We start from the raw sequence: 25,421 nt of genomic DNA on the forward strand, positions 1-25,421 counted from the left end.
TTCTCTAAGGAAGGTGAAAAAGAGTGGGTTCGACGTGTTGTTTCCACAACTCATCTTTAAGATTATATCATCTCAGAAAGATGTCCTGATGCCAAATGAGTCAGTCGAGGTTCCTCCTCCTGGTCCTACATTCAACTCATTCGAAGAGAAATATCAAGTATCAAAGAAGTCCAAGTCCGTGGTGATTGCCTCTGTTTCAACTACCACTGTTGCTGCTCCATCTGGTGTTGGTCTTGAGACATTAGAAATGCTCGCTATCAAGACTGATCTTACAATGGTACAAAATCGACTTCGAACATTGGAGGCCACTCAACAAGCAATCCTTGCTCAGCTGGCGGCCTTAGCCAAGGGTGTTTAGTTCTATTTTTCATGTTTTTCCATTTTTATCTTGTTTGTCCAAAGAACATGTTCCTTGTATTTTGTTTTTAACTTTTGTTACTTTGGCTCCTTGATAGACAAAAAGGGGGAGTAGTTGGATTGCTGCATGATTTTTATTTTTATGTTTTTTGTGTACAACTCTGGACCCTATTTTCATGGGGAGTTGTGTGGTATGTTTTGTTAAACTTTTTCAAAAAGTTGACAAATCTTTTATTTGTTAGTATGCTTGTTTGCAGGGGGAGTTCTTAGGAACTTTTATTTCTTCTAACAAAGTGCTTGCTGTAGGTTTTGAGCTTATATTGCTAAAAATATATTTTGTCTAAAAAGTTTCCAAAGGGGGAGATTGTAAAATCCTATTATTGGCTAATCATTTTAATAAATATACTTTATTATTTAATTGGTATTTTTTTGAAATTATATATTGGGTATATAAGTGTGATTGTGTCTCATTTTGGTAATAATCAATTCTGTATTAAGTGCATTTTATATATAGTCAAGTTTCCTTAAATATTTATGGTAACCTTGTCTATAATGAGTATGTGTATCAAAGAATTGTTCTCTGAATATTTTCCCTTGATTTTATCTCTCTAAAATAAGGAAATTGAATAAAGTTTGTGCCCAAAGGAATGGAATTTCAAAATGAACGTCGTTGGGTTTTAAGACCAGGTTCGTCCATTTCCTAATGCTACAGGATGGTTGTTTGTCACATTCAGGAATTCCTACAATATGATATGAGAAGTTATTTTGAGTAACTTTCTGATTTGGTCTGATTTAGGCCATTAACGAGATTGGCTAGCTTAGGGGTTTCTAAACTCAATAAATACCAAACCTAAGCAGCAATCATTCTTACCTCTTCACCATTTGTAATGCTTTATGCTTTTGAAGAGTTATTTTATTTGTAAAGAGTAGTTCTTGTTATACTATATCTTTGTTTGTTTGTGCTTTGTGTTGTTTATTCTTGAACATGTCATAAATCTTGTGAACGTGACATACTAGTCTTTGGGAGAAGATTTCCATAAGTCTTACTTCAAGATGAAGTAAGCATTCATCAAAATCAGTAGGGATTTCATGCTCTTGGTGATTGTCAAAATAAGATTATTAAAGCGGAGTACTTCAAGGTAGGTTGCGACAAAGTTTATATGGAGTCTAAACTTGTATAAGTCAATTACTTTTTGTACTCTTGAGACTTTACTAATTGATTTTATCTCTAGGCTTGGCCCTGTGGACTAGGTTTTCCGAACCACGTAAAAAACTTCTCGTGTCACGTTACTTTTAATTTATTTACTTTCTGTTTGTATATTCTGATTCACCAGCAATCTGTCCCGATTCATCCGAATATCTATCTAATCAAACAATTATTAATTATTCCGCATTAATTAAATTATTTGTTAAATTCAGTTGGTAATATTAAAAAACAGAATTTTATATAGTATTATTTTTATACATCATTATGTTTGATATTGACTTGTTGTATAAAATTATATTATGTTTTGTATGCAATTGTAAAATAAATATTTTCAAACAATATCATATGTGATACTACCTCGACCTTGACCCCGACCTCTAACCCCGGCCTCAGTCCCAGCTCTAACTCCAATCCCACAACACCAACCCTGACCTCAACCCACGACCACACAACACCAAACCCTGACCTCAACCCACGACCCCACCCTTGATCACGATCCAAACCTTACCACAATTTAATACAATACAAAATTAAATCATAAACATAGTGTTCTACTTATTTAATATAATACAACTTACTTATATGACATGTCAAATAGTGTTATACTTATTAAATATAAGAGTAATGATATGTGCACCCAAACATTACACACAGTGACTGTCACTACTTTTTAAAATAGTGGGTCTCAATTTTAATAAATGTGATTGGCTAGACTAAACTGCCACATCACTGTGTGTAATATTTGTGTGTATATTTTGAGTGCACATATCATACAACTTACATATATGACATGTCAAACGTGTCCATAGAAATTTTCGCCACGATTATCCCTTTTTAAAAATTAATTTTTTTTTTTATGTATTCTCCCTTTTAACAATTTTATACATAGTACTATTTCCATTAGAGAACTGCTAAATATACTTTATATTACACTATTTTATACTCTCTTAAATCAATAAATGACATGAGAATTTCACTTATAATCTGAAAAAAATATTAAAATATAAAAAATTGAATAGTATCTATATATATCATCCTTGGATAAATGAGATTGTAAAAGAGAGTACACTTAAAGAATTTTCATAGCATATATAATTAATTAATTTAAGAGATCAAAAAAAAATTATAGTGTATTTTGAAATTTCTGTCATCCGTAATAAAACAGTGATCCGAATTGACCAATAGATTATCTCCGTTTTTTGTCAAAAGTTTGCCAGAAGTAATAAAACAGAACCTTTACTAATAAACTAGTTAAAATAAATGTAAATGGCAACGGAAGAATTTGTAAAAGTGAGATGGAAAGGAACAAGGGAATACTTGTCCCAAAGGAAAAAAAATCTAAAATCATAGAAATCAAATAAAAACATTAAATGGAGTATATTTTCCAAATTAAGAGACTCATAAAGCAAGATTTTCTCTATTTCCTAATCAGCTAAGAAGAGACTCAAATGCATTATGCTATGAATATGAACACTGAAGAAAATACAAGTCTTCAATAAAACAATTCACTCACAATTTCTTTCAATGGGTAGTGCTCAAAATAAAATATATGATTAGTTTTAGTATACATCCAAAATTATGACAACATCATCTCAATGTTGTTAACGTTTTTGTTAGTCCAGCAAGAGGACTCTCTTCTCTCTCACCCTAAAAACTTCTACAACTACGTATTTCTTTTTTCTGCAACTTCTAATCATGATAAGATCATATTCTTCAACTTCAAGTTCTGTATAATAAAGACATCACGGTGTTTGGCCGAAGCCGAGGTTTCTTGTTTCTTTACCTTGTTTAGAGGAGAAGCTATTTACATTAAAAAACCACACCCCGATTCTTGTGGGACTACCTTTCACTTGACCATAGGCTTTTGCCGCGTCTTTGTAAATTGAATGTCGCCATTGAGAACAGAACCGATGAACGTCTCTACTTCTTCTGTAGTCATCTCACCCTTGAATGCTGCAAACTTCCCCTTCCGAGGTTTGTATGCTACTAAGAGCTTGTCTGATGGTTTGAATCCAGATTTGTCGAGTGCAGTTAGGAATGATGATTGCTTGGAGGCATCTAATAGGCTGTAGGAAATAGAATCCCTTGAGCCAAAGGCAGAATTTGGTTGCCTTAATAGTGTTTTCTGGGAAACCTGATAACAAAAGTTGTGCAGCATGTTAAAAAAAAATGACTTATCACACTGATCAAAACTGAGTAATTTGAGAGTACTATATATGAACCTCTATTTTCTAATATTTACATTTATAATAACATCTCAGAATAATATCTCTAAGAAAACAAAAGTAGTAAAGGCTCACCACTTTCAAAATTGACTCGAGTTTCTCTTTTGATCTGGAAGATCTGAAGGCCCCGATTATGCAGACTGGAGTATTCTCACCACAAACAGCATTAAAATTAGACTCTGTCAATACTGGTATTTGGCTCTCCCACGATTCAGACTCTGTTTTTCTAGTCTGACTTGAAGCTTCCTTCTTGTTCTTTTTTTCAAAACCTTCAAGTAGGAGACTGAGATCCTGAACTGCAGACTTCAAATTTTTCACACTAATCCCTGGTTTTAGAACATGTTTTTCTCCAGTTGATAACCAACCAACAATAGCTGGAAGTGCATCAACTCCTAACTTTTGTACAGCAGGATCATTAGCATCCTGAACCTACGCAATCAATTAATATAAATTTTTTTACTGTATTGTAATGGATAGATAACTATGCCAATTTTAATGAGTATTTTACTACAAAGGAATCACAGATCAAACCATTTGAAAAAGACAGTTCAAATCATCCAACACATAACAGAAACGTTCAAGAAACCACGGAAATAAAAGTTTAATTTGCATCAAAATAATACCTGTGCATCATAGAAGTTGAAGCGCTTGTGATACAAGCCACTAAGGACGCGCCATATAACAGGTGTGTCCTTTTTGGTGGAAAGAAGCATCACCGTGGGCAGTTTTTCGGCGGTTAGAGATGGAAGTTCAAAACGCTTCAAATCAACCCGTTTTGAGAACCTTGGCAAATGTTCATGGCAAAAGGTTTTCAAATCTTTAACAGAAAAGTCACCATCATACTCCACCAAAGAACCCTTCTCACTGGCTTTAAATGAATAAACAAAAACCCTGGGAATTCTGCGAGGAAATATGCTAAGGTCCTTACATAGAGATTGTTCTGTCTCACAGTCTATGCTTCCAACCTGACAGAAAAACAGAATAAGTATATTCAGTTTTCAGTGCTTAATATACAGCCAGTTAGAAGACAAAAGATGGCATAAGATGCAAGTACCTTTAAAGCACCTTGCAATGAAGTAGCAACCTCCTCTATGGTGGGTTCAACATTCTGGATTCCTCTTAATGAAGAGGTATGACAGAACAAAAGCCAAGTCATCCCTTGGTCAACAATTTCTTTCTTATAAACATGTGAATTAATGCCCCTGATGCTCTTTGAGGGACTTCTGGATCCAGATTGAAAGCCAGTCCGACCACCAGATCCTCCAAACTGGCTATTTTGAAAGTTACCTCCAAATAGGTTAGAGAAAAAATTATCCATGCCAAATCCAAATGAACTTGAACCCCCAGAACCAGAGGAACTTGGGCCACCAGAACCACCGAAGGAAAAGGAGAATGAGCGTGAACTTCCTCCTCCCCCACCCATATTCTGCCAATCACCTGGTCTAAAGCTGAATGGGTTTTGCCCTGGTCCACCCCTTGTAAAGTAAGTATATCCACTCTGATCCCCAGGATGACCAGCTTCAAATCCAGGCCTGCCTTTCTCATCTCCGTACATGTCATAATTTTTTCTTTTTTCTTCATCAGATAAAATATCATATGCTGACGAAACAAGAAAAAGAAATCATCATTCACAACAGAAAACAAGAGGAAAATGTCGAATAAGTTCAGAGGTAAAGGGAAGAATGAAGTATTACAGAGATAAAAGTAAAGAAAATAAAATTTACCATTATTTATCTCAGAAAACTTCTCTTGAGCTCCCTTATTTTTATTCTTATCTGGATGATATTTGAGAGAGAGCCTACGTATCAAAACCATACGTTAGAAAAGAGTAAGCATGAGTAAAAGAAAAAGTACATAATATTGAGAGAAATTGGTGAAAATAAAAGAAGTTTTGCACTCTAGCCTACCTTTGATAATTTTTTGCGAAATAAAACAGTTGTCTAAATTTTTCGACCATTTGTCTAAATTACGAGAGGTCATTTTGCAAAGAATTATTAAAACTAAGCTATTGTGCAAAATGACTTTAAAAAATAGGCAGGCCATTTTGCCAAGAAGCCCTAATATTTAACATGTTAGTGTAAGTTGCATGTCCATGCACATATGTTAACACTTAGACAAACTTGTACGAGAGTTAACAGACAGGGACGTCATTAGGAGATTTAGGGGCTTCTATAGCCTTCATAAAATTACTAAAAACAAACACAAAATATCAAACTATGAATTCAATAAATAAAATATCCAAGGGGCAGTAAAAGGTACTGCCAAAAAATAAAAAAACTTCAGCCTTTCAACTATTTGTTTCCAATCTAAAAAACCTGAATACAAATAGCTGCTATGTATCTTAGTTACATATGAGAGGTATTAGAAACAAGAAAAATTATTAACCTGTCCCATTATTTAATTTGTAGCACAAGTACAGATATCAAATGATACTATTGTAAACCACTAAGCAAAAGTATCACTGAAACAGAGAACAATTTCATGATGCCATTGCAAATACTTATAAGTGTCATATCCCCACATCATTGCCACAGTAATTATTGCCATTACTAAAATACAGCCTGAGCTACTCTTTTATGTAACAAGGCCCAAATTCAGATCTTTTAAAATTGTGAACTTGCGCTTAGGCCAAAAAAATACTAACACCTTCGAACCCCCCACTGTTCATCATCACTATCCCAATTGGCATGCAATCCCTCATGTTCAATGTAGGAAACCAAACAACAAAACGTACTAATTGTTATTCCTTGACATGAAAATATTTAAGCGTCCTAATCAAACTGTGTCTAGAGAACAAAGCAGTAATGAAAGTAATATCCTAGTCAATTAGTGAGTATAATGTAGAAAGAAGCAAACTAAATATTAGCAAATATGCAATATTTCAACCTCCAGAACAAAATGTAGGAAATAGAGAAGAACATACTTGTGGAAAGCTTTCTGAATTTCGCGTTGACTCGCATTTCGTTCAACCCCAAGAACCTGATGAGAGTTTAAAAACCATTAACAAAAGAAAAAGTTGGCAGTTTGCTAATTAACGAATCAGGAAACAAGAAACTGATGGCAATTTAAACCCATTAACAAGAATTGTAACTTAAGTAATGATTCAAGGGATCACTCCAGAGCTAATTATTTCCTCAAAGGTGGAGGACCCTTTACCATCTTATCAAAAAATGCAATAGGCCCATTGCTTCAAATTCCAAATTCAAGTACCAGTTCTGTACTTTATTCTCATTTTGATTAAAATTGTCGGATAAGTCATAGGATAAAAATTATCGGTTTCTTACTAAAATAATAGAGTAAAATCAACAAAATTCTTAAATCGGTATTCAAAGCAGTTCCAATAAAAAAATAAAATAAAATTCAAAACTGCTCCTACAATCATCCAAAACAATGGAACTTTCCCAGCATAATGTGACTCAATCACATCAACAACCTATTCATATTAATACACCAAGTTCAGCCACACAAAAAAAAGTAAATAAATAAAACAAAAGCCATGAATGAAAAAGAGAGAACTTACCTTGTAGGGATCAAGATTTTTGGCTCCAAAAGATATAAGAAAAGTCGAGGACGACAGCAAAACCAACAATGCTAAGCTTAATCGCCTTTCCATGTCAGGAACGGAAAAATTTATAAGGCTCTGAAAGCTTCTTCTTCTTCCAGTTACAGAGCTTTAGAAATTTTGAATAATTTTCTCAATGAAACAGAGCGAAATTTTCCTCAATTTTTTTTTTTAATTTTAACAAAAAAGTAAATTTATTTATAGGTTCGCGAAGGAGGAGACGTAGAAGTTCCAGAGGCTTCGGGTTTTAAGTCGTTTGGTACACGTGGCATCCATACTGGGTTCCACGCATATTAACCAATCAGGTTTTAGAATTCAGTTTGGTTGCGTAATCCCAATGGTTTTCCTTTCCTCACGCGCTTTTTTCTGTCGTGAAACACAGTCTCGGACTCGGATTCCATAGCCCGAATCGAACTAATTTTCCGTAGTCCATGAGCCCCCGATCATATGCCAAATTGGCAAATTTTTTTTACTTACTGTTAACTATACATTGTACATAAAATATTTTACAGTTTTTTTATTTACAGAAATAACGATTGATCATAATTCTAAAAGGAAATTCTATGCTTAGTTTTCCTAACATAAGTTACTATTACAACTATATGACAATTTTAATTTTTGGATAAAAATACTCCTGATATTTAAATACTCATTTTTTCTCTTAGTCTGAACTCTCTCTCTAAAGTCTCTCATTATACCACTCTCTCATACTCTCTCTCATTCTAATTTTGTAGATCTAAAAAAATACTAAAATTAAAAAAAAATCATTTCAAATAGACATTTGAGTGAAAAATTTGAACCTCCAAAGTTTTCGTCAAATTTCAGTGCAGAGCATCGAAATTGCATCGAAAAAGTATCGTTTTGGCCAAAAAATAAGTTTTCATGATTGCATCGCAATAACATCGAAACATCATCGATTTTACATCAAAATTACATCGATTTTGTATCGAAAAAATATTGTTTTGGCCAAAAAATAAGTTTTCATGATTGCATCGCAATAGCATCAAAACAACATCGATTTTGCATCGAAACATCATCGAGTTTTCATCGAAATAGCATCGTTTTGGCCAAAAAATCAAGTTTCATGATTGCATCGTAAGAACATCGAAATTGCATAAAAAAGCATCGTTTTAGCCAAAAATCAAGTTTTCATGTTTGCATCGCGAGAGCATCGAAATTACATCGAAAAAACATCGTTTTGCCCAAAAATCAAGTTTTCATGATTGCATCGCAACAGCATGGATATACTATCGATTTTGCATTGAAACAACATCAATTTTGCATCGAAATAACATCGAAAAAATATCGTTTTGGCCAAAATACAAATTTTCATGATTGCATTGCAAGAACATCGCAACATTGATTTTGTTTTGAAACACCATCAATTTTGCATCGAAAAAACATCATTTTGACAACAAAAAAAAAACCAAGTTTTCATGATTGCATCGCAATAGCATCTAAACATCATCGATTTTGCATTGATGGTGTTTCGAGCTCTTGCGATGCAATCATGAAAACATGATTTTTGGCCAAAACGATGCATTTTCGATGTTCTTGCGATAAAATCATGAAACTTGATTTTTGGCCAAAAAGATGCTATTTCGATGCAAAATCAATGATGTTTCGATACAAAATCGATGGTATTTTGATGCTCTTGCGATGGAATCATGAAATGGCCAAAACGATGCTTTTTCGATGCAAAATCGATGATGTTTCGATGATGTTGCGATGCAATCATGAAAACTTGATTTTTGGCCAAAACGATGATTTTTCGATGCAATTTCGATGTTCTGTATTGAAATTTGACGAAAACTTTGGAGGTTCATATTTTTTCACTCAAATATCAGTTTCAGATGATTTTTTTTTTATTTTTAAAATTAGTATTTTTTCGAGATCTACAAGATTAGAATGAGAGAGAGTGAGGGAGTGAAAGAATGAGAGATGTTAGAGAGAGCAAGAATTCGGACTAAGAAAGAAAAGTGATATTTGAATGATAGGGGTATTTTTGTCTAAAAAATTAAAATTGTCATTTATTTAGAATAGTAATTTATGTTGGCATATTAAAAAAATTCACTAAGTTTTCATGCATATAACATGAAATTTCCCTTCTAAAATAATATGTAAAAAAATATAACTCTTTTCTTGAAGAATAATTTGTGATGGTATTTTTGAGCCCAAATGTCGAGTGGTGTGAAGTAAATCTTATTTTAAAGTTGTTAAGAAAAGACATAAAAAAAAGATAGAAAAAATAATAATATATTATATTGTTTACAAAGAAACCATAAGTAAGACATTTTTAGAATTAAGATGATAAAAAAAATAAAAAATATAAATTTCTCTAGTAAAAATCCGTATTTAGTAAATAAAAGTAAAAAAACTTAATATTGTAAATAAAATAAAAATAGTGTCTCCTAGTGTAATATTTTTTTGGGTTTATAGATTATGTATTTTATTGTATGTAAAATAGTTCAAATAGACTCCTAAACCTAATTGTGATGAACACAAAATTGAATATAATAACACATTTATTAGGCAGAATGATTGTGATTTTATTATGTGTTGTGGTGAATTATTTGCGATTTTAATTTAAAAAACTTTGATCAAAATCAAGTTTAGGGTCTATTTGAATCATTTTACAAAACATAAGCTCCAAAAAGTAATTTATCACAACATAATATCCAAATAAATAATGAGACAAAACACATTGTCCAAAAATACTATAATCCCTATTATTTTCAGTGAAATATGTTTCTTCTATCTTGAAGATAGAATCCATTAAATAAACTATATATATATATATATATATATTTGTTATCCAAAGAATAGGCGTGGATGACGTGGCAGACATTTTTAACACGTGGCTGATACCTGACAAATGTATCGTTCGACCATCGACCAGGAAGGTTCCCCTAGCGTAACATTTGGACTTTATATACGACCAGCTTGGTCGTATACTCCGTATATTTTGAGAAGATCTTATGAAATTATAACGATATCCTAGATTATCTCCCATAATTCTTGAGTATCCGATTATTTAGGAAAGAATATCTGTAACAAATTTATGTAATCCTCCTTGAGCCTATAAATAGAGAAGAAATAGCTCAAGGAGGGGACTTTTTGGCTGATTTAAGTTTATGCTTTACAAGAGAATTAGGGCTATTATCTTACGATTGTATTATTCATCCTTCTAAGGCTTGTGGAACTCAGAGAACCCTAGTTCTTTGATCACTCTTTGAGAATTAATATCAATAATAGCTTAAGTGGATGTAGGTCATTACCAATTCGTAGGGCCGAACCACTATAATTTGTTGTGTCGTTTACTGTTCTTTCCATTAGATCTATTTTAACACCTTCCATCACATCAAGCATTTGACTTCGTGTCAGTTGACCAAAACGAGGGTCAACATTCTGGTGCTTTCATTGAGAGCTTGAGACGAGGTTGTTGAAGCACTAATGGCAAAAACAACAAAGAAGACTGGGTAGACGGCTGGCGCTGCACCATCTCAACCTCCTCCTCCGAACATGGCTGAAAATGAGCCACACTTGGAATTTGATGAGGAGGAACTGGACTCCGAAACGCTGAGAAATACCCTGGGAGTATTGCAAGACGAATTGACCAATCTGAGGGCCAGTCAAGAAAGTGCTGCGGAGACTATGGCGCGATAGCAGAAAGAAATAGAGCGTCAGCGCCAAGAGCTGAGTGAAAGACAGGCGGAGATGGACCGTCGTCAGAGGGAGGCCATGGCAGCCCTCGAAGCAGCCCTACAATTGGCTAGGAATCAGGCTGCACCTGCCTCGCAGCCTGATCAACCCTCGAATGGGCCACCTCAAAGGGATCCCAATCCTAGCCCTCCGATCCAGCCAACGAGCCCTCAAAGGCCGGAGCACCCACCAATGCCTCAGGATGATGTCCCACCTAGGGACCCATAGATGCAGCCTCCATTCCAGGCTGGTCGAGGCAATCCCCCACAGCCAAGGCAGAATAGGGCCGGGCAGCAGCCCCGCAGTCTTAGACGCCAAGGGGGTGAAGAGCCGCACCCACCGAGCAGGGGACAACGTCCTTCTGGCAATAGAAGGAACTCCGAGACAGGCTCTACGGTCAGGGGCCCTCCACGGCATGATAATGCACGGGGACCTACCGACCAGCGTAGGCCTCCCCCTAACGCTCGGGAAGTTCCAGCCCGAGGAGGAAACCGAGGAGACAGTCGGTCTCACCATAGCTAATCAAGGTTCAGAGATGGCCATGGCTACAATGAGGTCGACTCGGGCAGAGGGAATGCCGGTCGGAGGAATGAGGAGAGAGGTGGAGACAGAAGCCCACCACCTAGAGAAGACCAACAAGCGAGACGTAACGCTGGGGGGCAGCCCAGACAAAACAACATCTTTGATCGGTTCGGATCAAGCGAACAACGGAGAAGAGACGGTGACTTAAGGGATGTACTCAACAACCGCCGAGAACGGCACGACAAGTACATTCCCCCGGCACTAGAGGCCCTGGAAATTCCTGAAGCCGTTTAGGCCCAGATAGATGCCCTAAACCAAGCAGTGCAACAGCTGGTCGAGGGGGAGAACGTCTCACATCGAGTACGACAGGAGAAAGGGCATTCCTTTTATCCAAAGGATTGCTGTGGAAGAAACTCCCAGCAAGTTTAAAATGTCCATGCTTCCAAACTTTGACGGGTATGGTGACCCGGTATCTCATGTCAACAAGTTTGAGATACAGATGGACATTCAGAAGGTGTCCAAAGACACTCGGTGCAGGATCTTCCCTGCAGCACTTTCTGATGCTGCACAGGAGTGGTTTTTTAAATTCCCTCCTGCAAGTATTGTATCTTGGGAGATGTTCGTAAAGGAGTTTTATGGATAATTTTATGCGGGTCGTGTGCACCCAACTGAGGCAAACCAACTGGTTCAGATACGCCAGCAAGAAGGAGAACCACTGAAAGGCTACGTCCAGCGTTTTATGCGAGCAGCTGCTGGAGCCAAAACAGTGGGAGATGAGGGCAAAATGATGGCCCTAACTGCAGGAGTTAGGCATCGTACGCTTCTTTGGAGTAGCCTCAGGAAGCATGGGGTTAAAACTACCCAGGAATTTTTGGATCGAGCTGATCAATACATCAAGCTCAAGGATGCCATTGCCAGCGAGGGAAAGACCCCAAACAAAGATAAGGGGACTGAAGAGCCCGCCAAAGCCACCAATGGTCAAAGCCCAATGGCAACGGCAACGAAAAAAGCAATGGGAATGGCAACGGAAAGAATGGGGGGAAGAGGCCCCATAGAGAACCCTCTACCTCCGAGAGTAAGCGCGCTAAGGGCTACCGTTATGAGCCACGGTTCACTAACTACACTGCCATCGTCGAGTCTCGAGCAGAGGTGTATCATGCCACAAGTTCCAGTGTGCCTTACAAAAAACCCGCTGCCATTCGAAAATATATTTTGAAAAGGGATACAACCAAGTTCTGTCGTTTTCACAACGACTACGGACACGATATGAACGAGTGCAACCAACTGAAAGATGAAATCAAGTTCCTTATTAGACAAGGACACTTTAGGAGATATGTACGGGCCTCGGGGGCTTCCCAACGAGAGGCTCCAGGTGGCAACTGTTGGGGTTTTATGCCCTAATTAAAACCCAAATTCTTTGTAATCTCATTTTATTATCAATAAAAGAATAGAAATCATTTTTTGACTTGGTTAATCACTTTGCTCACATGTTTTATTTTCATGATTATTTGTTTAATATAAACTTTCTATTAAATCCCGAGCATATAGCTAATCTTATTTATAGTGACGTAATCACAGTGGAATATAAATATGATTATATGTTCAAAATAAGTTAGTCCTAAGATTAGTCAGTGCACCGGATTTACACTGACTTGCCAATCTACGATATGATCTACTTACATATTACAGTGTTATGTTCTTTCCAGAACATTAGCAAAGTAGATAAGATCGGATGTATTTGTTACATCGGACATGACCGATATTGACAGTTGATAAGATAAGTAAATATACCGTTATTATCTATTCTAGTCATATCATATAGATGACCATAGGTCAATTTAATCTCAATTCTGAGTGGTTAGTATTCTAACTGATTGTATTATTTGAGTTCTTTGACTTGTTTGTTACCAGCTTACCCTACGGACTAGCCCATACTTACATCTTGGGAACTCGGTAGTATAATTGAGTGGGAGTGTTAATCATAGATATGAACATCTATAGCTTCTGATGAAGAAGTGAAACGATGGTTTCCTTTTAGTTTGGTTCAAGGTGTTAAATGATAGAGATCTCATTTCAGTAATTAAATTAGTTTACTGAAATATCATTTACAAGGAACTAAGTGTTTTAAGGATAAAATACAATGAGGGGTAAAACAGTATTTTAGTCCCATCTCATTGTAGACCGTCTATAGAGGATTGAGTGACAATTATGGTTGTAACAATGGATAATTAATAGCGTATCTATGTTTGTTATAGAGCATTCTATGAATTCAAGAGTGCAATTCCAAGTCTATAGTGGAGTCACGAGGAATTAATAAGTTAGTAAATTTATTTGTTAGATTTATGATAACTTATTGGAGCTTGATTTCATAGGCCCATGGTCCCCATTGTACCTTGGATAAAATCATCTAGATAGTCTCAATTAATTGATTTAATCATCAATTAGAATTATCAAAGTTGACCAGGTCAATTTTGGATAGTTTCACAGAGTTGTGTAATTTTGAGAAGAAAAGAGAATTTATGGCAGATTTATTAATTAAGATAAATTGGTATCTAAATTAATAAATAAATTTAAATCAAGGTTCAAATTATAAATAATTAATTTGATAAAGGATTTAAATAATTATTTAATTAATTAAATCAATAGAAAATAATACAGGCCTTGATTTTAAGTCCAATGGGCTTATAATCAAATAGGAAATTTCACGAGCCTATAGCCCATGATAATTTCGACCTAGGGCTTCAAAATGACTGTTATTTTATTGATTTTTAATTAAATTAAATGACCTAATTGAGTCTATAAAAGGAGTGCTTATAGAGAAGTCAAAACATGGGTTTTTGATAAGTCAGATTTTCTGATAGTTTTATATTTTCTCTAAACACAAGTCCTTTTCTAAGCCTCTTTGTTATTTTCTTTTCTTCTCTCTATATCTATCTCATGTGTTGAGAATTGCCCACACTAGTCTAGGTGGTTCTAAGGATACATTGGAAGATCGTGAAGACAATAGAAGATCGGTTCAGTTTCTTGATAATACTCTGCGACAGAAAGGATACAAGAGTTAGAGAAACTGAAGGAAGGACTCTTAATTCCGCTGCGTATACTGTAAGTATTATATTATTGGTTTCTCTTTGAATTCGATTTTAGAAACATGTTTTAGGCTATCTCGTATTAATTTGTTTAATATTAGATATACATGAAAATAAATAAAGATCCTGTATAAGCTTTTTCCAACAACTGGCCTCAGAGCCTTTGGTAATCTTTATTTTCATGCATGAACATGTTTAAAATTGGATTATTTGATATGTTTGAATAATTGGATGGTTTTTCATGTTTTTATGAACATATTAATTTTATGTGAATTTTAGCAATTTTTAGGTTATTTTGTTGTTTTTTCTATGCTATTAATTTTTATATATGCTTTATTTTGTGTAAAACATGGTAAAAATTAATTAGAAAATTGTTTTGGTTTGAAAAATTGCTCAAAATTTTTTTTGGAAAGTTTTTGGCCTGGCTGCCCATGCGCGCGCGCACGCCCGCGCGCACCCGTGCGCGCGCCTCCGCGCGCACCCGCGCGCACGCGTGAACAGTACCGCGGGTACTATTCATCCATTTTTTTTTTGAAAATTAAAAAAAAAATTAATTAAAATTTGTAGAAATAAATTATTTATAATCAAAACCAAAAATATCTTTTTTGTTTCATCATTTAATTTTTTTTAAATAAAGATATTTTTGTTAGTTGGGATTTAAATAATTAGATATTTTCTACAAACATTCAAATTCAAATTTAAAAATAAACTAACAACTTAATTTTAAATCTTTTAATATATTAAATATTAGAATTATGATATCAGATATTTAAGATATTTTCATTTAAATTCTTGATTTTGTTTTATTAAATCTTTATTTGAAAATATAAATATCTTTTTATTCTATAGTTTTTAATATTTAAATTATTTGAAATTTGAACAATGTTAGTTAGATATTTTTATGGATATTTGAATTTGTTTAACTATTTGAGATATTTTAGGCTTGTTATAACTATTTGTATTTTATTATTTTTAAATGGTTAAAATATTAGATAATAGTTGTAACAACACAAGATATTATAGAAAATAGTTAAGATATTGATTTTAAAATTTAAAATTGGTTAAATTTTGAAAAATATCAAATTTTTTTCAGTCAATTAATAAAAATATTTTTTAATAAATGAGATTTAAATTAACTTTGGTTAATTATTGATAAATCCTATTTAAATTAAATTAATATTTTTTTTATCAAATTAACCTAAAACCAAGTTGATTCTTGATAAATGAAATTTAAATTAACTATTGTTAATTGTTGATAAATTTCATTTAAATTGACTTATTTTTGTAAAAATTTAATTAATTTGAATTTTTTTTGATAAATTCTAGATAATTAATTGTGGTATTTTTGCAAATGAAATAAATTGTGGTATTTTTGCATAAATTCATAGAATTGCTCATATAGTAACATGATTAGGCCTATCCAATTATAACATGTCTGTTTGCACTATATGTGGTATTTTTGCAATTGGGCTTAGATGCATATAGTGGCCCGTATGTTTGTTAGATATATGGTATTTTGCCAAATAAAATATTCATAAAATGATAGGTTTTATTTGGGCCCATTAGAAAATGTAAAGTTTAAATTCCTCTCTTGTGGGTGATTCCACTTGTGAAGGCCCATTTGCTTTGCATGACTATAGTGGGCCTAATCAATTAATAACAACTAATAAAATGAAGGTTTAAATTCCTGTCTTTTGGACCTTATATGGAAGATAGTGGGCCTTTGTAGTGGGAACGATATACTGGACCCAACCCTCCTCCATACAAGCCCAATTGTTAAGGCCCATTTACCTGAGTTAAACTTAATTGTATAGGTTCATTATATTAGTTAAACCTAAATATTGATTAGCAACAAATTAATTCTAAATTAATTGAATTTGTTTCAATGTGACACTTTAGAATTAATAAGAACTTATAGGACTTTGGTTTTAAAAATTTTAATCTGTTTAATTTTTTTTGGAAAACCATAGTCATTAATTTTCTAAAAATAAATAATAAAAATACTAATTTTAATTTTATAATGAGCTTATTTTAAGAATTTTATTCGATCTCCACCGTTGGTTTAACATAGTCAATAGCTTAATGGGGCCTCGAGGCGCTTTGATTCGTCTCCCTACGGAAGGTGTTCATTAGTTATTTTGACAAGGTTAGATTTCGAAAGATAGATAATTATAGGTCAAATTCTACTAGACTCACCCTTACGGTGACTACTAGGACTAAATCTATGATTATTGAAACCGTGGGTCTAGCTCATAAAATAAGAGATTTTGTTTTCTTATTTTGATTGAATAGTAGGTTGTTAATAATGGTGTCCATTATTAAATGAGTTTATAACTCTATTTAACTAGTGGTATTTTTGACTCTCGCCAACCGGGACAAGGATATCATAGATTAGTTAAAAACCTAAAGAAATAGAGATATAATTGTTTTTGGTATTTTTTCTCATATCTTACATATTTCTGGTATATGTTGTGCTATTTCTTGAAATTTGTGTGAATAGAAGTTTTATTGAGCAAATGTGATTGATTTCTATTTTATTGGTACTTTGTAGTTTTGAGTTATGGCTGTGTCTACTCCCATCCTTTCTCAACTTTCGATGGAGAAACTCACTGGAGAAAACTTCCTTAAATGGAAGCAAAACATCAACATTGTGTTGATAGGTGACAACTCCAAGTTCGTCATGACTGAGGAATCCCCGGAAGTTCCAGCTGAAGGAGCTACTAAGTCTGTGAGGGACAAGTATGAGCGTTGGCAGGCGGCTAACAACAAGGCGCGGTACTACATGTTGACTAGTATGGTCGACACTCTCAAGACAAAGATGGAGAATGTCGAGACAGCCTATGAAATCATGGATCAGCTCCAAGACATGTTTGGTGCCAAGTCAGCGCAGACTCGTTTTGAGTCCACCAAGAAATATGCCAATGCTCGAATGGCACCTTCTCAACATGTTCGTGATCACCTGATCAAGATGACAAACTACTTTCAGGAAGCTGAACTGCACGGAGCCATAATAGATGAGGAAACTCAAGTTGGCTTAATCCTCAACAGTCTTTCTCCAGCTTTCCTTCCATTCACCACCAACTATGTGTTGAATAAACTCAACTATGGTCTGACGCAGCTCATGAATGAGATTCAGACTTTTGAGTCTATTATGGGTGGACCTAGTAAGGGAGGAGAAAAGAAGACAACTACTACTATTGCTGCTGATCCAGCTAAGGCTGAAGCTAACCAAGCTTCATCTTCAAAAGCTGGAAACAAGAGGAAAGGAGGGCAAAACAATAATCCTAGGCCTGCAAAAGCTGCAAAGGCGAGTGCACAACCAAGTGCACAGACGCCTAAGGGGAAAAATAAGAAAAACAAGAAAGGTAAAGGTAAATGTTTTCACTGCAAAGAAAAGGGGCATTGGAAACAAGATTGCCCCAAGTTTCTAGCAGATAAAAACAAAGGTAATGATTATAGTTCATTTATCTTAGAAACATGTGTTTTAGAGAATGATAACTTCGTTTGGATTATTGATTCTGGATCTACTAACCATGTTTGTAACTCTTTACAGCTTCTTGAATCGTGGGAGGAAGTGAACGAAGGCGACTTAAAGCTTAGAGTTGGGAACAGAGCGTTCGTTGCGGTCCAAGCTAGAGGAAGAGCTCGTCTGAAGTTCGGAAATAAATTTTTAATTTTAAAAGATGTATTTTTTTATTCCGGATTTTAGTAGAAATTTAATTTCAGTTTCCATGTTGCAATTAGAACGATTTGTTATGACTTTCACAAATTTTAATATATCTATTTCTTTCAATGGATCATAATTGTGTATTGCATGTTTGGAAAATGGGCTTTATATTTTGCGACCTAACGAACCCCTCGCTCTTAACAATGATTTATTCAAAGTAGCTAAACCTAGGACCAATAAACGTCAAAAGACCGATAACAATAATATGACGTATTTATGGCACTTGAGACTAGGTCACATTGGCTATGATAGGATTCAAAGACTTACAAAGGACAGACCTTTGAGGGAACTCACCTTAGGTGAATTACCTGTCTGTGAATCTTGTCTAGAAGGCAAACTGACCAAGCGTCCATTCTCTACAAAGGGTGATAGGGCCAAAGAACCACTTGGTCTTGTGCATTCAGATGTTTGTGGACCTTTGAATATACAAGCCAGGGGTGGTTTTGAGTATTTCGTCACTTTCATTGATGATTACTCTAGATACTCATGTCTTTACCTAATGCATAGGAAATCAGAAACATTTTCAAAGTTTCAGGAATTCCTAGCAATGGCTCAGAACCAATTAGGTAAAAGGTTAAAGATCTTGCAATCTGATAGGGGTGGAGAATATTTGGATATGCAGTTCCAAGATCATTTAACTGAACTTGGGATTTTATCACAACTTACTGCCCCAGGTACTCCGCAACAAAATGGTGTAGCGGAACGCCGAAACAGAACTTTATTGGAAATGGTTAGATGCATGCTTAGTTACTCAACTCTACCAACTTCATTCTGGGGACATGCAATTGAAACCGCAAATGACATTCTCAATGTCGTGCCGTCAAAATCAATCCCCAAAACACCTTTAGAACGCTGGAATGGTCGTGAACCTAGTTTACGCCATTATAGAATTTGGGGGTGTCCCACTCACGTCCTGAGGAAAAAGGAGGGAAAGCTAGAACCGCGAACTGAAGTTTGCATGTTTGTTGGCTATCCTAAAGGTACTCGGGGTGGACTTTTCTACAGTCATTCAGAAAAGAAAGTGTTTACTTCTACAAATGCTACTTTTCTGGAAAATGACTATGTCCAGAACTTTAAACCTCGCAGCAAAGTAGTATTAGAGGAGATGGTTAAACAATTGTCTCCAACCAATGTTCCATCGTCATCAACGCGCGTTGATGATGAAATTCCCACTCTTCATGTACAACCGACGCAAGTCGATTTAAATGAAGAAAGTACCACTGTTCCTGAGCAAATAGTCACGGAGCCTCGTCGTAGTGGGAGGGTTTCTAGAAACCCAGTTCACTATGGTTTGGATGGTGAAACCAATATGGTTGTTGGTGACACTAGTGATGATGATCCATTGTCTTTCAAACAGGCAATGGCTAGCCCAGAAAAGGAACTATGGCTCGAAGCCATGAAACAGGAAATGGAATCTATGTACTCAAATTCCGTCTGGGATCTTGTGGAAGCACCTAGTGACTTTAGGGCCATTGGGTGCAAGTGGATCTACAAGAAGAAATGAGGTGTTGATGGAAATATCGAGACTTATAAAGCTCGATTAGTGGCAAAGGGTTATACCCAAAGAGAAGGCGTGGACTATGAGGAAACTTTTAGTCCGGTAGCCATGCTCAAATCCATTCGCATCCTCCTATCCATAGCAGCCGCTCTCGACTATGAGATTTGGCAAATGGATGTCAAAACAACTTTTCTTAATGGAAAGCTTGATGAGGTCATTTATATGGATCAGCCGGAAGGATTTAAAGTATCTGGACAAGAAGGAAAAGTTTGTAAGTTAAATAGGTCCATCTATGGACTTAAGCAAGCTTCTCGTTCCTGGAATCTTAGGTTTGATGAAATAATCAAAACCTATGGCTTTGAACAAAATATTGATGAGCCCTGTGTTTACCAACTGAAGGCAAATCAAATAGTGGTATTCCTGGTTCTTTATGTAGATGATATCTTACTCATTGAAAACAATGTTAAGAAATTATCAGATGTGAAGAATTGGCTGAGCACTCAATTCCAGATGAAGGATTTGGGTGAAGAAAGTTATGTTCTAGGTATCCAGATCATCAGGGATAGAAAGAACAGACTCTTAGCTCTATCTCAAGCAGCTTACATAGATAAAGTGCTTGAACGTTTCTCAATGACAAATTCCAAGAAAGGGCGTCTATCGTCCCGCCATGGAATTCATCTTTCAAAGAAGCAGTCTCCCCAGACTCCTGAAGAGGAAGATGCAATAAGAAAAGTTCCTTACGCATCTGCAGTTGGAAGTCTGATGTATGCCATGTTGTGTACTAGACCAGATATCTGCTATGCAGTGGGAGTAGTGAGCAGGTATCAGTCAAACCCAGGACCGGAACATTGGATAGCAGTTAAGCATATCCTGAAGTATTTAAGGCAGACTAAGGATTATATGTTAGTCTACAAGGGTGGTGTTATGAACCCTGTAGGCTACACCGATTCAGATTTTCAGACTGATGTCAATGACAGGAAGTCTACTTCTGGAATGGTGTTTACTCTTGGGGGTGGAGCTGTGATTTGGAGAAGCGTAAAGCAGTCTGCAATCTCAGATTCCACCATGGAGGCTGAGTACATAGCCGCGTCAGAAGCAACTAAGGAAATAGTCTGGCTAAAGAAGTTCTATTCGGATCTTGGTGTTATTCCAAAAATGGATAAACCGCTTGTGTTGTTTTGTGACAATACAGGAGCGATAGCCAACTCAAAAGAACCTCGAAGTCACAAGAGGAGTAAGCATATAGAAAGGAAGTATCACATTATTCGAGAATATGTGGCCAGGGGAGATGTGAAGGTTATGAAGATTGCAACTGAAGACAATCTTGCGGATCCGTTTACAAAGACACTACCAGAAGCTACATTTGATAAGCATATCAAGGAGATGGGATTAGTAGAATTAAGGCATTAGTTTCAATTAGTGCAAGTGGGAGTTTGTTGGGGTTTTATGCCCTAATTAAAACCCAAATTCTTTGTAATCTCATTTTATTATCAATAAAAGAATAGAAATCATTTTTTGACTTGGTTAATCACTTTGCTCACATGTTTTATTTTCATGATCATTTGTTTAATATAAACTTTCTATTAAATCCCGAGCATATAGCTAATCTTATTTATAGTGACGTAATCACAGTGGAATATAAATATGATTATATGTTCAAAATAAGTTAGTCCTAAGATTAGTCAGTGCACCGGATTTACACTGACTTGCCAATCTACGATATGATCTACTTACACATTACAGTGTTATGTTCTTTCCAGAACATTAGCAAAGTAGATAAGATCGGATGTATTTGTTACATCGGACATGACCGATATTGACAGTTGATAAGATAAGTAAACATACCGTTATTATCTATTCTAGTCATATCATATAGTTGACCATAGGTCAATTCAATCTCAATTCTGAGTGGTTAGTATTCTAACTGATTGTATTATTTGAGTTCTTTGACTTGTTCGTTACCAGCTTACCCTACGGACTAGCCCATACTTACATCTTGGGAACTCGGTAGTATAATTGAGTGGGAGTGTTAATCATAGATATGAACATCTATAGCTTCTGATGAAGAAGTGAAACGATGGTTTCCTTTTAGTTTGGTTCAAGGTGTTAAATGATAGAGATCTCATTTCAGTAATTAAATTAGTTTACTGAAATATCATTTACAAGGAACTAAGTGTTTTAAGGATAAAATACAATGAGGGGTAAAACAGTATTTTAGTCCCATCTCATTGTAGACCGTCTATAGAGGATTAAGTGACAATTATGGTTGTAACAATGGATAATTAATAGCGTATCTATGTTTGTTATAGAGCATTCTATGAATTCAAGAGTGCAATTCCAAGTCTATAGTGGAGTCACGAGGAATTAATAAGTTAGTAAATTTATTTGTTAGAATTATGATGACTTATTGGAGCTTGATTTCATAGGCCCATGGTCCCCATTGTACCTTGGATAAAATCATCTAGATAGTCTCAATTAATTGATTTAATCATCAATTAGAATTATCAAAGTTGACCAGGTCAATTTTGGATAGTTTCACAGAATTGTGTAATTTTGAGAAGAAAAGAGAATTTATGGCAGATTTATTAATTAAGATAAATTGGTATCTAAATTAATAAATAAATTTAAATCAAGGTTCAAATTATAAATAATTAATTTGATAAAGGATTTAAATAATTATTTAATTAATTAAATCAATAGAAAATAATACAGGCCTTGATTTTAAGTCCAATGGGCTTATAATCAAATAGGAAATTTCACGAGCCTATAGCCCATGATAATTTCGACCTAGGGCTTCAAAATGACTGTTATTTTATTGATTTTTAATTAAATTAAACGACCTAATTGAGTCTATAAAAGGAGTGCTTATAGAGAAGTCAAAACAGGGGTTTTTGATAAGTCAGATTTTCTGATAGTTTTATATTCTCTCTAAATACAAGTCCTTTTCTAAGCCTCTTTGTTATTTTCTTTTCTTCTCTCTATATCTATCTCATGTGTTGAGAATTGCCCACACTAGTCTAGGTGGCTCTAAGGATACATTGGAAGATCGTGAAGACAATAGAAGATCGGTTCAGTTTCTTGATAATACTCTGCGACAGAAAGGATACAAGAGTTAGAGAAACTGAAGGAAGGACTCTTAATTCCGCTGCGTATACTGTAAGTATTATATTATTTGTTTCTCTTTGAATTCGATTTTAGAAACATGTTTTAGGCTATCTCGTATTAATTTGTTTAATATTAGATATACATGAAAATAAATAAAGATCCTGTATAAGCTTTTTCCAACAGCAACGAGCAGGCGCTTGCACGCCAACGCTCGCCACCTTTGTAGCCTGACCCCGTGGCTGGCACTTTACTCACCATCTGCGGAGGCCCGCACCTTGCAGGAAACAACGGAAAGACAAGGGAACAATATGCTCGGACCCTACGCCACAACCAGGACATCGAGATGATGACTGTGGAGGACCGGGCATCAAAGAAGGCTCGGTCAGAGGACGGTGAAATAACCTTCTTTGATTGCGACGCCCAGCATGTCCGATTCCCACATTCCGATCCACTGGTCGTGGATGTTCAAATTTCCAACATGATGGTGAAGAGAGTGCTGGTCGATACAGGAAGTTCAGTTAACATTCTGTATAAATCTTCGCTGGAACGAATGAAGTTGTCCGTCAAGGACTTGGAGCCCTGCAACCAAACAATTTACGGTTTCTCTGGTGAGGGACTCGCTCCAACAAGGTCAATCAGGCTTCCGGTAACAGCAGGTACATCGCCCGCTACCAGGACATTACTCACTACTTTCATAGTGGTCGATTGTCCTTCGGCTTATAATGCTGTAATTGGAAGACCCATACTGGTTGACCTTCGGGCCGTCACCTCAATATGGCACCTGGCCATGAAATTCCCAACAGACGCAGGGGTAGGACGCGTGTTGGGAAACCAGAGGGAAGCAAGGGAGTGCTATAATGCCTCAATTACTAAGGCCAAGAAGGGAATGTCGAGGAGCACTCCCCCAGAAAGGTTGCAGATGGCCATTGATATACAAGCCCAATCAGGTGATGAAGTCACCAAATAGGGTGTTGCCCAAAGTAAGGATAGAGACTTAGATCCTCGCTTTGGGGATTTTGAGGAAGATGTTGGACCTATCGAGGACCTTGAGGAGGTCCAGCTTGACGAAGAGTTTCCGACTAGAGTTGTAAAGGTCGGCAAAAATTTGGAAGCAACAACCAAGCACGCACTAGTGGAATTTTTGAGGAAGAACCAGGAAGTTTTCGCCTGGTCACATAAAGACATGGCTGGGATAGATCCTGCAATCATCAGCCATGTCCTAAACGTCAACAAAAGCTTTCCACCCTTGCAACAGAAAAGAAGACTGCTCAATAAAGACAGATCGAAAGCCTTAAAAGAAGAAGTTGAAAAACTAAAGGAGAATGGGTTCATCAGGGTGGCATTTTATCCATCGTGGGTCTCTAATCCAGTATTGGTTGCCAAGCCTAATGGAAAATGGCGAACCTATGTGGATTTCACAGACCTTAATAAAGCCTGCCCTAAGGACTGTTTCCCACTCCCAAGGATCGACCAGCTGGTCGACGCAACTGCAGGCCATGAGATCCTCTCTTTCATGGATGCATACTCAGGATACAATCAGATTAGTATGCATCCCCCTGACGAGGATCCCACTAGCTTTCGGACCGATACATGGCTATACTGTTACAAAGTAATGCCCTTCGGATTGAAAAACGCTGGTGCGACTTACCAGCGACTAGTTAACCACATGTTTAAGGAGTTGATCAGAGTAAACATGGAGGTATACGTTGATGACATGCTGGTAAAGTCAAAAAAGGCAGAAGGACATGTGAAGGATTTACAAGAGTGTTTCAATATTTTGAATAAATATCAAATGAAGCTAAATCCTCTTAAGTGTTCCTTCGGAGTAGGATCAGGGAAATTCTTGGGGTTCATTGTCAATTCGAGGGAAATCGAAGCTAATCCCGAGAAGATCAAAGCCCTGATCGATATGAAATCGCCAGTAAAGATCAAAGATGTGCAAAGTTTGACTGGAAGGATTGCCGCGCTCAGTAGATTTATTTCAAAATCGACGGATAAATGCGCCCCTTTCTTTAATCTACTGAGGGGCAACAAGAAGTTCGAGTGGACTGAAAACTGCGAACAAGCTTTCCAAACCTTAAAAGCCTACATGGCGCAACCTCCTGTCTTATCAAAACCTATAGATGGGGAAACTTTGTTCATTTACATGGCGATCACCGAATACGCTGCAAGTGCGGTGCTAGTAAGAGAAGAAGAAGGCATACAAAAGGCAGTGTATTATGTAAGCAAAAGGTTAATTGGGGCCGAATTGAGGTATCCTCCCATCGAAAGATTAGCCTATTGCCTAATATTGGCCTCAAGGAAGTTACGTCCTTACTTCCAAGCCCACCCAATCATAGTCTTGACTGATCAGCCCCTTCCGCAAGTTTTGCAAAAGCCAGAGGCTGCTGGTCGTTTGTTGAAATGGGTAGTCGAACTCGGGCAGTTTGA

The 25,421-nt window shown here is 36.0% G+C and overlaps 1 protein-coding gene across 1 annotated transcript; it reads right to left on the reverse strand.

Annotated features, from left to right (window-relative positions):
- Positions 1 to 3,055: 3,055 nt before the first annotated feature.
- On the reverse strand, positions 3,056 to 7,534 carry LOC133800969 (dnaJ protein ERDJ3A). Its single transcript, XM_062239090.1, has 7 exons — positions 7,310 to 7,534; positions 6,713 to 6,768; positions 5,514 to 5,587; positions 4,844 to 5,388; positions 4,413 to 4,754; positions 3,865 to 4,218; positions 3,056 to 3,698 (listed from the first exon to the last, which is right to left on the reverse strand). The coding sequence occupies exons 1-7, from the start codon at positions 7,400 to 7,402 to the stop codon at positions 3,411 to 3,413; spliced, it is 1,752 nt and encodes a 583-aa protein (XP_062095074.1). The 5' UTR covers positions 7,403 to 7,534; the 3' UTR covers positions 3,056 to 3,410.
- Between the last annotated feature and the right edge of the window lie 17,887 nt (positions 7,535 to 25,421).

This window comes from Humulus lupulus, chromosome 9 (genome assembly GCF_963169125.1).
Source record: "Humulus lupulus chromosome 9, drHumLupu1.1, whole genome shotgun sequence".
Classification (NCBI taxonomy): domain Eukaryota; kingdom Viridiplantae; phylum Streptophyta; class Magnoliopsida; order Rosales; family Cannabaceae; genus Humulus; species Humulus lupulus.

Bases quoted from the DNA above. Each gene is read 5' to 3' on its own strand.
- LOC133800969 (XM_062239090.1), bottom strand. From the start codon at position 7,402: ATGGAAAGGCGATTAAGCTTAGCATTGTTGGTTTTGCTGTCGTCCTCG. The intron at 4,755-4,843 runs GTACTTGCATCT...TTTTTCTGTCAG, and splicing joins CATTGCAAGGTGCTTTAAAG to GTTGGAAGCATAGACTGTGA. The intron at 4,219-4,412 runs GTATTATTTTGA...TTGATTGCGTAG, and splicing joins TCAACTTCTATGATGCACAG to GTTCAGGATGCTAATGATCC.